Raw genomic sequence first — 14518 nt, forward strand, 5'->3', positions numbered from 1 at the left:
CCCTATGGAAAGCTTCAGGGCACATAAAGACATTTTACAGAAGCGAAGATTCTGTGACAGTGACCACGTACTTGTACAATGTGGAATACCCCAAATGCATTGCCGCGTTTCGTTTATTTTTATTTTTTTGTAGCTGCACCCACCTGTATGGCCACTTGTGACTAACTGATCGATGAACACTTAATTGTGTATGTATTCGTTCGTACTGTGAACTCCCCTACTTCATTTCAACCTTTCCTCTCCTCCCATCCTCTCTTTCCACTGTGCAGCGTTGCCAATAGGGCTCAGCCTGGTTAACCTCCAGCCTTTCGGTTATGACTTCACTCTTTGTTTCTCTTGAAATATTATCATAATAATGTAATCATAAGGTAAAATATATCGCATGGGCGGCGCTGCAAATTGATATACATTTTCCCGGCTGTCGCTTCTTGTGGGGCAAAGAAGGTGACAGTCGGAAGTTGCGCAAGGTCAAGGCCTGTGCTTGAAAATCTCGTTAACTCGTTGCTCGTGGCTGTATGAAAATGTGTTACATCCCATTGTGGAACCTTGTAATATACATCCGTTCACATAAGAGAGGAAGAGAAAGGTCACTGTACTCATCCACGCAATGCCCAGCCGTGGCAATCCAGTATTTGTTCAGGATGGCGCCTCCACAGCGATGAGTGCTTGAAAACCCAAAGAAAGACGTCCTTCGTACGGAAACCTGCAGTGGGGAAGAAGAAATAATAACGAAAGCTGTTTTTTATTCTTCGGCTAAACTGACGACCTCTGTTCTTAAGATTGCGATCAAAGCTGTGCTCAGGCGTGAGCACAGCTTTGATCGCAATCTCATGAACAATGAACATGAACAGCGCTGACTAGGCAGTGAGACTGTAATATCATAGTAGCTCGCGTAAGTAGCGCATTGCACCTGTCAACGTATTATGATGACCATCGGTCAATGGCGGTTTTCTCACCTGTAGGTTTACGGCACATATGTGCTCCTGATTGGTTTAAGAGAAAAATTGACTTTCCACCCGGCCCTGCGAAGAGTGGATGTCCAGCGAAGCTGTTGCAAAACCAGGGGGGGGGGGGGGGGGAGGAGAGGGGTTGTTCTGTAAGAGAGTGGACTGTCCATTTCTGCCGCTGCTGATTGGATGTAGCTGTACGAGTGAGGAGGAGACGAGTGGCCCCAGCCAATCAGCAGCGGCCGAAATGGACAGTCCACTAAGTGGGCTCCTACAGAATACCTCCCCAGCACTACAACTGCTTAGGGGGGGTATGCAAGGTTTAAATGATGGTTCGGATGCTTGTTTTGAGCTTGCTCTTTGTTGAAACTTGTACTGTTCTGTTTGTTGCATGGCTGATTCCAATCAATGTATGCACTGTTCGCTTCACCTAACTGAGCACTTGTAGCCTCTGCCTTACGGGGGGGGGGGGGAGGCATTGCTTTTGTCCTTGCTTTCCTTGATGAGCCATTGCAGATTATGATAATTTTTGCTCGCGGATGGACACGAAAAATGCCAACCACCGAGAAGCTTACAGCTTCGCTGTAAAACGCCTTCCCGAGTGGCATTATAAGCGGCAAAACTTCGATAGCGAATCAGCATCCCCGCACCGCGGTGGTTTAGCGGCTATGGTGTCGCGTTGCTAAGCACGAGGCCACGGGATCAAATCCTGGCCACGGCGGCAACATTTCGATGGGGTCGAAATGCAAAAACGTTCGTGGCCCGTGCATATGGGGCACGATAAAGAACCCCAGGTGATGAAAATTAATCCGGAATCTCCCGCTACGGCGTGCCTCATAATCAGATCGTTTTCGGACGTAAAACCCCAGAATATTTAGGGCATACACATACGCTACAGCAGAGCCTGCGTATGCCCCGATCATTCAAGTTCCTGTGAACTGTATTTTTTTTTCAAGTACGCCGCTTAATCAAATCGTGGATTACCAACTAACTCATCAGTACCTGTTAAGCAATGTTATTTATAATATCTCTTGTCAGGCTTAGTAACGTGTTGACCGAAATTGCACAACCAGCTTTCTAGTTAGGCGGCGAGCCAGCCTAACCTTACGGTTACGCTGGCGTGTCACCTTACAGAAAATACCGAATAGGCCACCCAGCATACGCGTTTCTAAAATGGTAGATACAGGTAAGGCGCAAAGTTTGCCCTGTGATCTGTGTGCAATAAATTGTCGCAACAAGTCACCAAATAATATGTATTTGTCATGCGGTCTGCCGTACCCTACCACTGACATGGGTTCGGGTCAGTGCTACGCCGGTGTAGTTAGAAAAATGACGCTCTTGGCTGCATCAAGTGGTATTTTCTCTTCTAGTCAGTTTCGGCAATTTGGGCTGCCCGAATAATTATTAATGATAGCTATTAAGCTATTAAGACAATGGCCTAGTTGTCGTTTCAGGGTACATGAGGAATTTCTCTCTCTCTCTCTCTCTCTCTCTCTCTCTCTCTCTCTCTCTATATATATATATATATATACATATATATATATATATATATATATATATATATATATATATATATATATATATGTATATATATATATGTAAACAATTTTTCATAAGTGTTTACCAATCGTTTCGTGAAGTCTCGTTAATTATTACCTATTTGAGAGCATTCTGCCGTGGTTCCCGATTAATATAAATGTAGTCAAGCGTAACTATAACGAAGCACGATGCGACGAATTAATGGGTATAACGAAGTAAATTAGCTTCCCCATGTCATCCTTATAAAGAGATTCACATTGCAGTACATGTAATAATGAATATAACGAAGTAATGAATATAACGAACTAATCCTGGCTTTTCCCTCAACTTCGTTATAACGAGGTTTGACTTGTATTTATGATTTTTCGCTCAGGTCAGAAGGTCACAAGCCTAATTGGGGAGGCAGGGTGCGCTTTCATTCCCTTTGATGTGCCGTACTTGATCCCACTTGTACGTCATATATCGTAGGTCATATATACAAGACTAATATCCTCTACACACCAGAGTCATAATGTTACGGACTTGACAGTGGTCGCAGAGGATATACAAGGCATAATCTAGCGTTAGGAGAGCGGCATATCCACTCTTTGCTTCAATTGTTCCGCATTCGATAGAACTTATTCATTTTCCGCGTTAAAAAAATTTTTGTATCTCTTTTCGACATGTGTAACTTGCCTCACACGGCAGCGATTACGTACCTGCCATGGCCACGCTCCGAACGCAGCGCTCTTTCCTCCCACGACCTTGGTTTGCGGCACGATGGACGGGACCCCGCACTCGCCTGTTCCAAGTGTACAAAAGAAAGTGTAAGCACAAGGTAAGCTAGGTTCCCCTTCATTGCCATAGATACAATCCAACAAGTTTTATTCCTGATAAGCTGACATGTATAGCTACAATATATCGGTTTCCATGAGCAAAGAAAGGAAGAACATCGAAAAAAAAAACGCAAATAAATAATGAGCCAGCATCTGGAGACAGTCATTATTTAAAGAGCGCGTGAATAGATTTTTACGGTGAAGCAGCATATGGCTAGGATCCCAGGATTCTTTCTCGTCTGTCGACTGAAAACTGTCATCATCAATGGTTCATACCCCCGTGAGCACTCTGCCCCCGTAAGCGAGCAAAAAATGCAGTCGTAGTCTCGTAATATAGAGGGTACAAGTATTCAGCAAAGTGAAGCGAACAGTGCTTACATTCTTTGGAATCACGCGTACAACATACTGAACAGCATACGTGCCCATAGAAAACAAGCCCAGATCAAGTACTCGAACCACATAATTGATAATACGGCGCTCGTAATAGCAAAGCGAAGCACGTAGCCCTCCCCGCATACGTTTCCCGGTAAATATTACTGTTGGGCAAGCTGCCATGGTGACGTAAGCTTGCGACGTCACCACGGATTTTTCTTTTGTGTGATCTCCATTCACTTCAATCTAGTGCGTGCCATTCATATGTTACGTTGTTCGCAAAATTCCATATCTGAATGGTAGAGGTTATAAGAAATGTTTGGAGGACGCTTAAGCTTCGCCTTTAAGAGTGGAACGCGAGGGATTTCAAAGGTGACTGATTGCTTGTCACGCTTCCCGGCAATCGCAGATTTCTTGCTGATGCGCGGAGCCGAGCGCGGCGGTGTTGTTGCAAGTGACCAAGCGGGCCGCGACGCTCGGAAAAGGAGTTTGTGTTTGAGTTTCCGCGTAACATAATTATGTTTTCTGGTATATTCAAATTAAACTCCGGCGCTGTCATTTCCATAGGTTGTGTTTAGGTCGTACTTTACGATTTTTCTGACGTATGTTACTTTGAGGAATTCAATTAGTTCAGGAATGCATCTGCACCACGCAGAGGGCCTGCGTGGTTGTGGTTCGGGATGATGTTTCGTCTAGCGACGTCCGGCGTCGACATCGCGTTTTTTGCGACACGGCCTTTAACGCTATCGCGTTGTACATAATCATTGTGTGCACTGTATGTATTGAACATCCTTTTGTACAATGCGACAATTAGTTAATGCGTAACTACGCTTTTCCGTGTGTCGATGGAGTTATATGTTAGTGAGTGAGGACTCGGACAATACTTTGAAAACGGGCCGTGTATACAGTGCTTCGTACTTTGCATATGTAATCGTCCTGGTGGAATAGTGCCGTGATTGTGATTCTGTTCGTGTCGTCTCTTGTTGAAATAAACTCCTTCTAAACACACTGCGTTAAAAGTGCACCCAGCTGTATCACAATTACCACCTGAAGCGGAAGTCCGATGCGGCCTTGATGTCCCCTAGCACCAGATAATTTCAATTCTTCGAGGCTGTCTCCCTTTCTTCCCAATTTATTGAAATCACGTGAGAAATTGTTTGGCGTGTCCACTATAGGTAACTTACAGGCCGTTCAACAACTACATGCAGCTCGCCTAAAGCTACAGGTATCGACAGCTGACCAGGAAAGACAACCGAAGCTTCACGCTTTGTCCTTGTTAGAAGGGGACCCTCAGTTACTGGTGGGGTTGCTGCATGATGTACTTCCCGCAGCGTCACCCTGTCCAGAGGAGAAGCTAAATACTGGAAGGTGGTCACTCTGTGTATGCTTCTCTGCATTACAGAACTGTTCTGCGATAAAGCCACTATTAAAGCCCATATAAGATTCTTGTATATGCGTGTCTTGCGTGTCGCGCCTTTTGATCTGCTGGAATTAGCACTTCATCACTGCAGGTCTTTGCGCCCTTGTTGCTTATCAAGCGCCAGCTAACGCCGCTCCATCCGGCCGTCCGTACGTGCGCCGGTCCGTCGGTGTGTGCGTGTGTGTTTGTGTACGTGCGTGTGCGTGTGTGCATGCGTGCGTGCGTGCGTGCGTGCGTGTGTCTTTGCCTTTACATCGATTTGTATCGTTTATGTGATCGACCTAAACCAGTTCCTTGCGCCTCCGGTATGTCCCCTTCCTCGTCCTATCGAAGAGGAGGACGCGAAACAATGCCGTCACGCAACGAAAGATGAGCAACTCGGCTGGCTTTGTGGAGCGCACAGCCTGAACGAAACGGGCGCGAGAAAACACGTAACTGGAAATCCGGGTGCAAGTGATAGAATGCCAGTGAAAAAACATGTAGCCCTCTCTGCCGTATTTCAAGTGCCCGGGGCCCGGTGCTTCATAGTGCCGTACATAGGTATGCCCTAACGATCCTCAGCACCGCTGCTCTGCAAATGGCTTCGCCGTCCAAAGCACCTTGCCACCTATCGTCGCTGTAACTCGTTATCACCGCCAATAAAAGCTCAAACCTGGTGAATGACCTCCTTCGATCATTTTATAGGCTACTCACGGTGCGAGAGAAAGTGAGGCAGCGATAGCGCCTTCTAAAGCATGCGGTGTTTGTCATGTATGCCAGGATTAGGTGTTTCTTGGCCCTTCCCTGCTTCAGACAGAAGCGCGCGCAGAGTTGTCACGAACGCCGAGTCTGGAAAGCTCACTTTTTTGAGACACGATCTCTGCGCCGTGCTCTTACTTCATGGATAATCGTGCCGGCACGTAAGTTAAACGCGAATGCGGAGTGCAATTACCTATTTTATGACGCCATGCGAGAAATGTTATAGCCGGTCGGCTACCGCTGACCAGCTATCACGGCACTGATTTATCCGCTCGCGTAATCCTGAACTCTCATCGGCGAGCTGTGCCGAACGTCGAAAGTGCGTCGATGCATAGCTTCTCCCGCGCAGGCTTTGAGGTTATGACTCGGCCCTTTGGACACATCCAAAAAACACAGATTCAGAAGACGCAAGAAGGCAACAAGTAGGCTACACAGAAGTGACAAAATCCATGCCCTCAAAAGCAGCCGAGTGTGGACAAAGAAGTGAAGTGAACAGGGTGAGACCCGAACGTTCACTGAGCGAAGAGCGTTGAACTCGAGAGAAGTGAAGATGATGTCGATAACATAAAACAAAAGATGTCGGCCAAACAGAAGGTAAGAATGTGACAATACGGTACGTCGCTACGTTACTTGCATGTTAAATTACCACCGACATTCTTCGTGAGATGGGTTCTGCCGGAATTGTTTTCGTGATGTTTGAAGCGCGTCAGCAGTACGCTGACCAGAGGCGCCGTTGTGAAAATAGCCGACCCCTGAGCGTCAATGCACAGGCAGCTTATGCGCAAGTAATGGCAGGACTACATCTTTGGCGAACGTTGCAGATAGAGGCTCGATCTGACTAAGACATGCCAGAGCACATTGAAAAGGCTCGACAGCAAAAAAAAAAAAAAAAAAAAAAATATATACATTTACACCACGTCAGTGTATAGCACTAGGTGCGTGTTAAAAAAGCAGAGAATGTCAGGTAAGTCGGAAATGCAGCCACCTAAATAGGCGCAAACCCAGGACGCCTAATCCCCGCTTCCTCGAGTTAGGTGACAGCGTTTGAGGACAACTCTATGTTTATCTCTCTCTCTCTCTCTCTCTCTCTCTCTCTCTCTCTCTCTCTCTGTACTCAGGAATATAAGGTACGAAAAAGAAATTTCTAAAGATACTCGCATAACGTGATAGCTTTGTACTTGAATAACATTCCGCACAGTGCAAAACAACTTGGGCTCGCAATTATAACTGTGCCTGCTCCGCCCGTACATTGACATAAGGCAGACGAAAGTTATCGTGGCTTATGCAATTGCGCAGAAGATTAAAACTGAAATGATACTTTATTTCTCTGACAATATCTACACGGCATAACGTATTTATGTGTATAGTGCGAGACATGTGCTGTGTACGAATTCAAGGACTGTACCACCACTTTACGCGGTTTTACCGCCACGTAAGGACAAAGCAGGCAAGTCGGGTAGGTTCCTTTCGATCCCTGTGGCGCAGAACTGATGAAAAAGCTTGTGTCTGTCAGGTTTACATGGTGTGTTGGACAACACAAGCGTTCTCTCGTGCATCACTGCTTTGCGACAAAATTGATAACTATTCGTTCTGAGTGCCCCGAATGTTATGCAGAGCTTAAGTGTTTAGTAGATGAACCAAAACTGTAGGATGGCTCCGCATACAAGCGCGAGTGACATTGCGTTCCTTTGGGGACACTGAATAATTAGGAGGGGCATGTTTCGGCGCCTCCTCAAATTGCTCCGCGAGACAGAGCAGGGCCGCGATTTTGTAGCAATGCATATCTCCATGCCATTCCTTTCCGCGCTTTTCGGGTTTCGTTAGTGGTAAGAGCATCGCTCTGCCCGCGTTGCACGCAGGCACGCACACACACACACACACAAATATATATATATATATATATATATATATATATATATATATATATATATATATATATATATATATATATATAATGTCACGTTGCTAGGGATATTAAAGTACAGCAGGTTTTCGATTCGCTCTTACAATTTCAAACTCTTTGAGGTGATGGTTTGTCGCATGCCTCACGCCTTTACCCTTATTCTTGTACAAAATATTACGGCACAAAAGAAGCTTGCTCAAGCTAGACCTGCTATGAGAGAATGCATATTTTAAACCTTTTTAATAATTTTCGACCACCAGGTGCCCACAGAAATACCTCGCGTAAGTGTTTGCCAGATATAGCTACTATCTGAAGCCTAATACAAATGTTAAACTATAATGACATCGAGGTGACGCAGAGATTCTGTAAATAAAATGAATGAATAAATATGAAACATGTCATACATGTGTTTGTTTTTCTGTTTCAAGTGCTTAGCAAACGGCACGATTAACGTTTGTTTCTTTCCTTTTACGTGAATTGTGTACTCAAGTGTTCAAAAACGTGTACTAGTTCATTTTCTTGTGCGCTGTCTAGAATGAGTGCCATTGCCACACTGCTGACACTGTACGGGAGGACGGCCTAGTCAGGCAAATGTTTGCCTTTAGCCGTGTCCCCTAAGACAATATGAATTTTGTCTTAAATGAATCAATAAATAAAGAAAGAATGGCTGTGAGAGTTTATTTAATGCAGCTTTCGTGTCATCTGTGACAGATATAATCAAGTTTGCTTCCCGAAATAAAAAAAAAAATCAAGCTTCATTTCGGCCATGAACGATTCAGTCATAACCCTCAACGGTAAAACCGTAACCCACGGTGCAAACCAAGCGCGCGTTATACACCCACAAGGATATTAGAATGTTTAGTGTGTTACTTTGCGGCTTCTCCGTTCTGACTAAATGGCCCTGGCGATCTGCTCAGCACGACGTCGTTTTGCTGGGCACAGCCGGTGGTGGCAGCATATCTTTCTAACAGAACGAAATCTAAAAAAAATAGGATGCTCACACCGCGACCTAGGTGCACATCAAAAGACCGCACGGGCACCATCAAGAGTAATCCGGGGTTGCTGCTATTCGGCATTTCTGAAAGCGAGCTTGTGGTTTTATGCGCAGTCACCTTTTATAGTGTTCCACGGAAGTGACTGCTATACGCTGGGTACTCGGGATATGTCTATACACTGTAAGCGCTCGACTCCGCTTAGGTGAAACGGCGCCATATCGGAAGGAGGTGGCTGTCTTGAATACCAGAATGTGGAGATGCGACAAAGCGAAATGAATGGTTTCCGTCACGAACCGGAAGTTTCGTTTAGTCGTCCCTCGATATATTGTAATAAGGAGAGCCATGTCTGTGTGGTAAAGTGTTGTTCTGCATAAGTGGGCCGGAAGTATCTGTGACGTAAGATAACGTGCTGGTAGAGCACGGTGGTATAATTGTCCATGTAGAAGTATTCGTCTCAGTATCTAAAGTAGTAGTCTCAGTTCCATCATGGCAGAATGATAACACATGCCTCTGTTATTTTGTACCTTATATTCTGTTTCTGCATTTTATTGTAGGTTCGCCTCTCTTCAATAAATTGGATAGCATGAGGTTAAAATTATTTAATTAATTATTGATTATTTGATTTATAATTAATGCGCAACCAATATTTATTCAGAAGCTCCGAAATGACTACACAAAGGCTTGAAGGTGGTGCCTTAAAAAAAAGAAAAAGAAAACGAACTAAAGCGAAGCACTGAGAACGTGTCCTGATACGACTGTGGCAAAAAGAAAAAAATGTAGCGGAGTTTCTTTTCTTTCGCTTTTCTTATTTGCCACTCAGCACCACTGAGGGACGTGATGTACGCATAATACGCAAAACCTTGCGGTGTGGTGGTGGTCGCGTGGGATTCATTTGTGGGACACGCAGGTTGATCCCATTATCGGCGCTGTATTACGCCTCGTTCCCATAAATCTGCTCGTACCGGCCCTCGGCCATTGTCTTTTTCCTCATAGCCTGCTTTCAGAACACAGGCAGCTGCTATCTCAAGGCTAGCTCTCATACACTTACCGTTTATGCCGTATCTAAGTGCTTTCCGCTACGCTCGGAAGGGCGAGAACGGGATGGTTGCTTCTTCAGAAGGAACCGCTGCCGTAATGCGTTCTCCAGTGAAATAGAGCGTTGCTGATTGCTTTATAGCCTATGGTTTCTTTATAGTTCGTTTACGAGTTATTTTCTTAGCTCATTTTCTCTCTCTCTTTCTTTTTCTATTACGAGCACGCAACGGTCGTTGCCTGCGAGGCCAGTTTTACAGATAGGCCCTGCTTCTATAATCCCAGCAGATACCATTAAATTTTCCTATTATGAGAGGCAGCCAGTCATGACTACAGATACATTTCAGTGCACACATTTCTTTTTTGCCAACGATTAGGTCAGAATTGTGGTCACGTATATATATAGGGCAACAAAATATATATATATATATATATATAAGGAAAACTAAGGATCACGCAACGAAGGGCGGAGCGGAAAATGATAGGCTGACGTTAAAGATGCAGGAAGACGACAGTATGGATGGAAGAGCAACAGCACGTAGCTGATAACAGCTAGTTAAACCCGCCGTGGTTGCTCAGTGGCTATGGTGTTGGGCTGCTGAGCACGAGTTCGCGGGATCGAATCCCGGCCACGGCGGCCGCATTTCGATGGGGGCCAAATGCGAAAACACCCGTGTACTTAGAGTTAGGTGCACGTTAAAAAACCCCAGGTGGTCGAAATTTCCGGAGTCCTCCACTACGGCGTGCCTCATAATCAGAAAGTGGTTTTGGCCCGTAAAACCCCAGAATTTAATTATTTCAACAGCTAGTTAAATAAGGGGCATGGAGACTGTCATGCTATGCGTAGACGAAATAACCATCTGGTTATCTAAGCAATGAAATGGTTGCCAAGCGGAGATAACTGCAGTTGAGGAGTGCAGGGTTTAAAGAGGTGTGGTGAGATTTGGAAATTCGCGGGCAATGAATGTAGTTACCACAGCAAGACCGGGATAATTGTAAGTCACTGCAAGAGAAATATGTTCAGAAGTGCGCATAATGTGTGTTGATGATGATCTGTATGACATTAAAAACGTTCGTTTGATTGCCCCTTTAACGAAATATGTTAAATAAGTGACCTAAATTTTTCACTTGACAAGTACCACGGCATTGAAGGACATTGATGACGGTACGACATGTAAAATTTGTTCAAGAAGCCCGAAAAAAATATTGCTGGTGTAAGACCACAGATTTCGGGTCTTGCAGGCAGCACAGGAGAAGCACCGCACGATAGTCTAAAGTACTAAAAGTCAGTTCGCTAGTTCACTTCATTACTATGTATATGTGACTGTCGTACGCTTGTAGGTTTTATTAATTATGCTAAATAAACTATCGAATAACGCCGTCTGCCAGTTTCACCAGACTTTGGTGGGTTATACGAGAAGCCACTGAGCTCCTGCCGTATTCTACGTATACAGTGATCGTTCGCATAGTAGTTCAACTAGGCAAGGAATAGGTGAACAAATAGGATAGTGGTACATACCAACGAAGAAATTCCTTGTGGCTTTGTTCTCCGTCGGTTTATTAGGTTCTGAAATGCTTGCATGCTGATATTCTTTCTATTCTCATATACTTCTATTCGGAAAATAGCAGTGTCTTCCGGAAGTGTACATAGTATAACGTTTGTCAATCAGGTACTTTTATCACAGGCGATGTTTTATCCACTGCGGAGTCGGCCAACGAGCGCTCGGTTCCGTGGCTGATTAGAAAAGTGATTTTTTTTTTGAGCCCGCAATAAAGCTTTCACGCTATGGCAGGATATTATATCGCGTAATTTTTTATTGTAGTGGAAGCTTACAGCTTTGTCATTCAGGATGTGTAGGTGATTAGAAATTTGAAATTAACAAAGTGCACGTTTGCCAGAAAACCTCACTGACCACTGAGAGCAGTAGAGAGCGACTGCTGCTCCCTAGTAAGGACGCTTTTCTGCAACACAAAGCCTTGAAACTGCGCATGTTGACATCAATGATCATGCACAAGCTCTTAGAACAACTGAGCAGAAGCCTGATTTGGTTTAAGGCAAGCCTCATGTGCGTCGCTTAATCGCGTAATATAAACCTAAGCTGAAACCACTACTTACACACGCACACACGCACACACACGCACACACACGCACAGACACGCACGCACGCACACACACACACACACACACACACACACACACACACACACACACACACACACACACACACACACACACACACACACACACACACACACACACACACACACACACACACACACACACACACACACATGAAGGAATTGTTACTGCCGTTACAAAGAAAATACATGCGTTGTATCTTTAAAAGAACCTACGTAAGTTACAGAACCATTGGTACTCCCCTGTATAAAGATAAACTGACATGTGACTCATCAGAAATGATCATCAACTTGCTCATTCAATCGCAAATGTTGCTTTTTTGTTTATAACTAATGTACTAACACATTTTTTTTTTATTCGGGCTGAAGTAAAGTTCTTATCGCCACTACTGAACAACGTGTCGTTATGCGCGACGAAGAACAGCCGCGAACTCGACTCTGTCTGTCTTCTTAATAAAACATGAGGGCACAACGCGTCAGAAGAAATGCACTCCCAAAATATACTTGGCAATACACTACTTTTGTAAATGCGGGGGGAGGGGAGGGGCGCTTGAGTTGCACCATATGGCAGGTAAGTAAGTGTCAGAAACGTTTGTTCTAGAAATCGGGTACTTCTTGCATTGCTGCGAGACTTGCCTTATTGGAATAACTCGGCATTGCAGTTTCTGCTTGGAACAATTTCAGACAATTAATACTTCTTCTCCTTTTAACTTTTAACTAAAATAGCCCGATAATAGCAGTCTCTCAAAATTCACAAAATGTGCTCGCTCAAGAAAATGTATTATTACTCTATAAAACTGTCACGAAAGGGTACTTTTAGATAAAGCTTTATTTGCACCTGGATAGATGCATACCGGCTCTGAAACACGCGCTTAAATTTTTACAGAAAGAACGCTATTGCCATCTGCAGTCAGACGTCATTAACAAACTGGGGTGTCCCATGAAAAATGCACCGTCAAACTGGCATCGGAGAAGGACAACAATCCTCAGAAGAGAAACATTATTAAATATAATCTTTGTTTTACCAAGAAAATAATTGAAATTGGGCTCCACCATTGCGATATTTTGGTTCACATTTCGTCTTCCCCTCGACACATCTTGCCGGGAAATACAAACTCGGGCAACGCACACTGCGTTAAATTGCTGGAGCTGGAATCTCGCTGTGCAAATTCGAGAGGCACTTGAGTAAAACTTGGTTTACAGTTGTCTTTTTCAAGTCAGTATACGGAATATACGACTAATAAATGCAATACCAAACGCATTTTACAGGCCTGACCAGAGGGATTTATTTTGTTAAAGCTTCTTCAATAAATATGTACAGAGAGCTTAAAATTAGGTTGAGAGGTTGACCCATTAAAAGCGAACTTTCAATAACTGCAAACTCTGGCGAATTTACCTGCTGTATTAATCTAAGGCGTCCCGGAAAACATTTTTGCAAATGTGTGCATTCGCCTTTCTATCTCAGCGGCAACCGCGACTCTTTAGCCGTTGCAAGCTTTTTGTGGGCAGATATGTCGGCCCTGTTCCCCGCTTGATATGGCAGCGTTTCTCGATCATGCGAACATACATATACTAGCGTATCCGTACGTTGCGGGCGTAGGTGCTGTTTGCGAGCGCCACATTTTATGTATCACTGTTGTCATGTGGATGGGCATCGTCGGTGAAGTCCAGGAAAGCTTCTGTATATGCATTAAGGAATACAAATGTAGAAGTTTCCTAGCCTAATAGAAGCTGCAAATGGTTGCGAAGGAGTGTTTCTTATGGGTGCGCGAAAAAACGAGGACACAAGAAAGAAACACTCCACACCACGAGACTGCCAACTGAAAGCAAGCAACTGTATGTTGCTTGCTCTCCAAAAATTAACAGTTGGCCGTCTGCACTCGTGGTGTGTGCTTCTTTCTTGTGTCCTCGTTTTTTCGCGCACTTATAAGAAACGTCTGAAGCATCAACCAACTAGCCCGCCAGAACGTTCTGCGAAGGAGTGCAACAGCAGAAAGAGAGGAAAAACATTTTTTAAGACCTTGATTATGAAGTCCGCCTTTACGTATTGCCCGCCACCTGTACTGCGAATTTCATTGCGATAACAATTACATGGACAGTACAGGCGCATTTCTGCCGTCGCCGTCGACATCGCCGTACGTGTTGTTTTATATGAAGTCCAAGGGCGATAACATGGTCGCCACGCACCGTGTGCTGTATGTGCGAGTGAAAGTGTGCGAGGGTGAGCCGACGACGGCCGCTCAAAATCGCGCGCTAGGGAGGAAAGCAAGGAGGAAGCGCGCTGGCTTCTGTCGCACTCAAGCCACTGGGTGGAGGGGAGGAAAGGGGGGGGGGGCGTTTAACTCCGGCGGCTGCTGCGTATGGTGCGGCCACGCGGGCTCTGTTTTGAAAGCGATCTGCGATGAGTAGATTGTCCAGGTACGCGGGGGGCTTACACCTTCGTGCGCTCTGTGCTCTCGCCGCTTTACTTCGCGTTGGAGCGAGAGGCAGCACGAAGGCCAACTGACTCACTGCTGCTGCCGCTCTTCCTAATGCTAGCGTTTTGACAGCGACTGTCCCCACTCATCCAATTTGAGGAGATTATGTTTGCCTGTGGGCATGTGACACTATGCTTGTTA

General features: G+C 44.9%; 1 protein-coding gene across 2 annotated transcripts in view; it reads right to left on the reverse strand.

The window, feature by feature from the left end:
• Positions 1-14518, reverse strand: part of Sb (serine proteinase stubble) — a 119790-nt gene that overhangs the window by 27453 nt on the left and 77819 nt on the right. For both annotated transcript variants that reach the window (XM_050178033.3, XM_072288198.1), the window contains exons 4-5: positions 3185-3267; positions 597-703 (exon numbers count right to left, since the gene is read on the reverse strand). In XM_050178033.3, coding sequence (XP_050033990.2) covers positions 597-703; positions 3185-3267 — 190 coding nt within the window. The remainder of the gene's footprint in view (positions 1-596; positions 704-3184; positions 3268-14518) is intronic.

The sequence above is a fragment of the Dermacentor andersoni genome, chromosome 5 (genome assembly GCF_023375885.2).
Source record: "Dermacentor andersoni chromosome 5, qqDerAnde1_hic_scaffold, whole genome shotgun sequence".
Lineage (NCBI taxonomy): Eukaryota > Metazoa > Arthropoda > Arachnida > Ixodida > Ixodidae > Dermacentor > Dermacentor andersoni.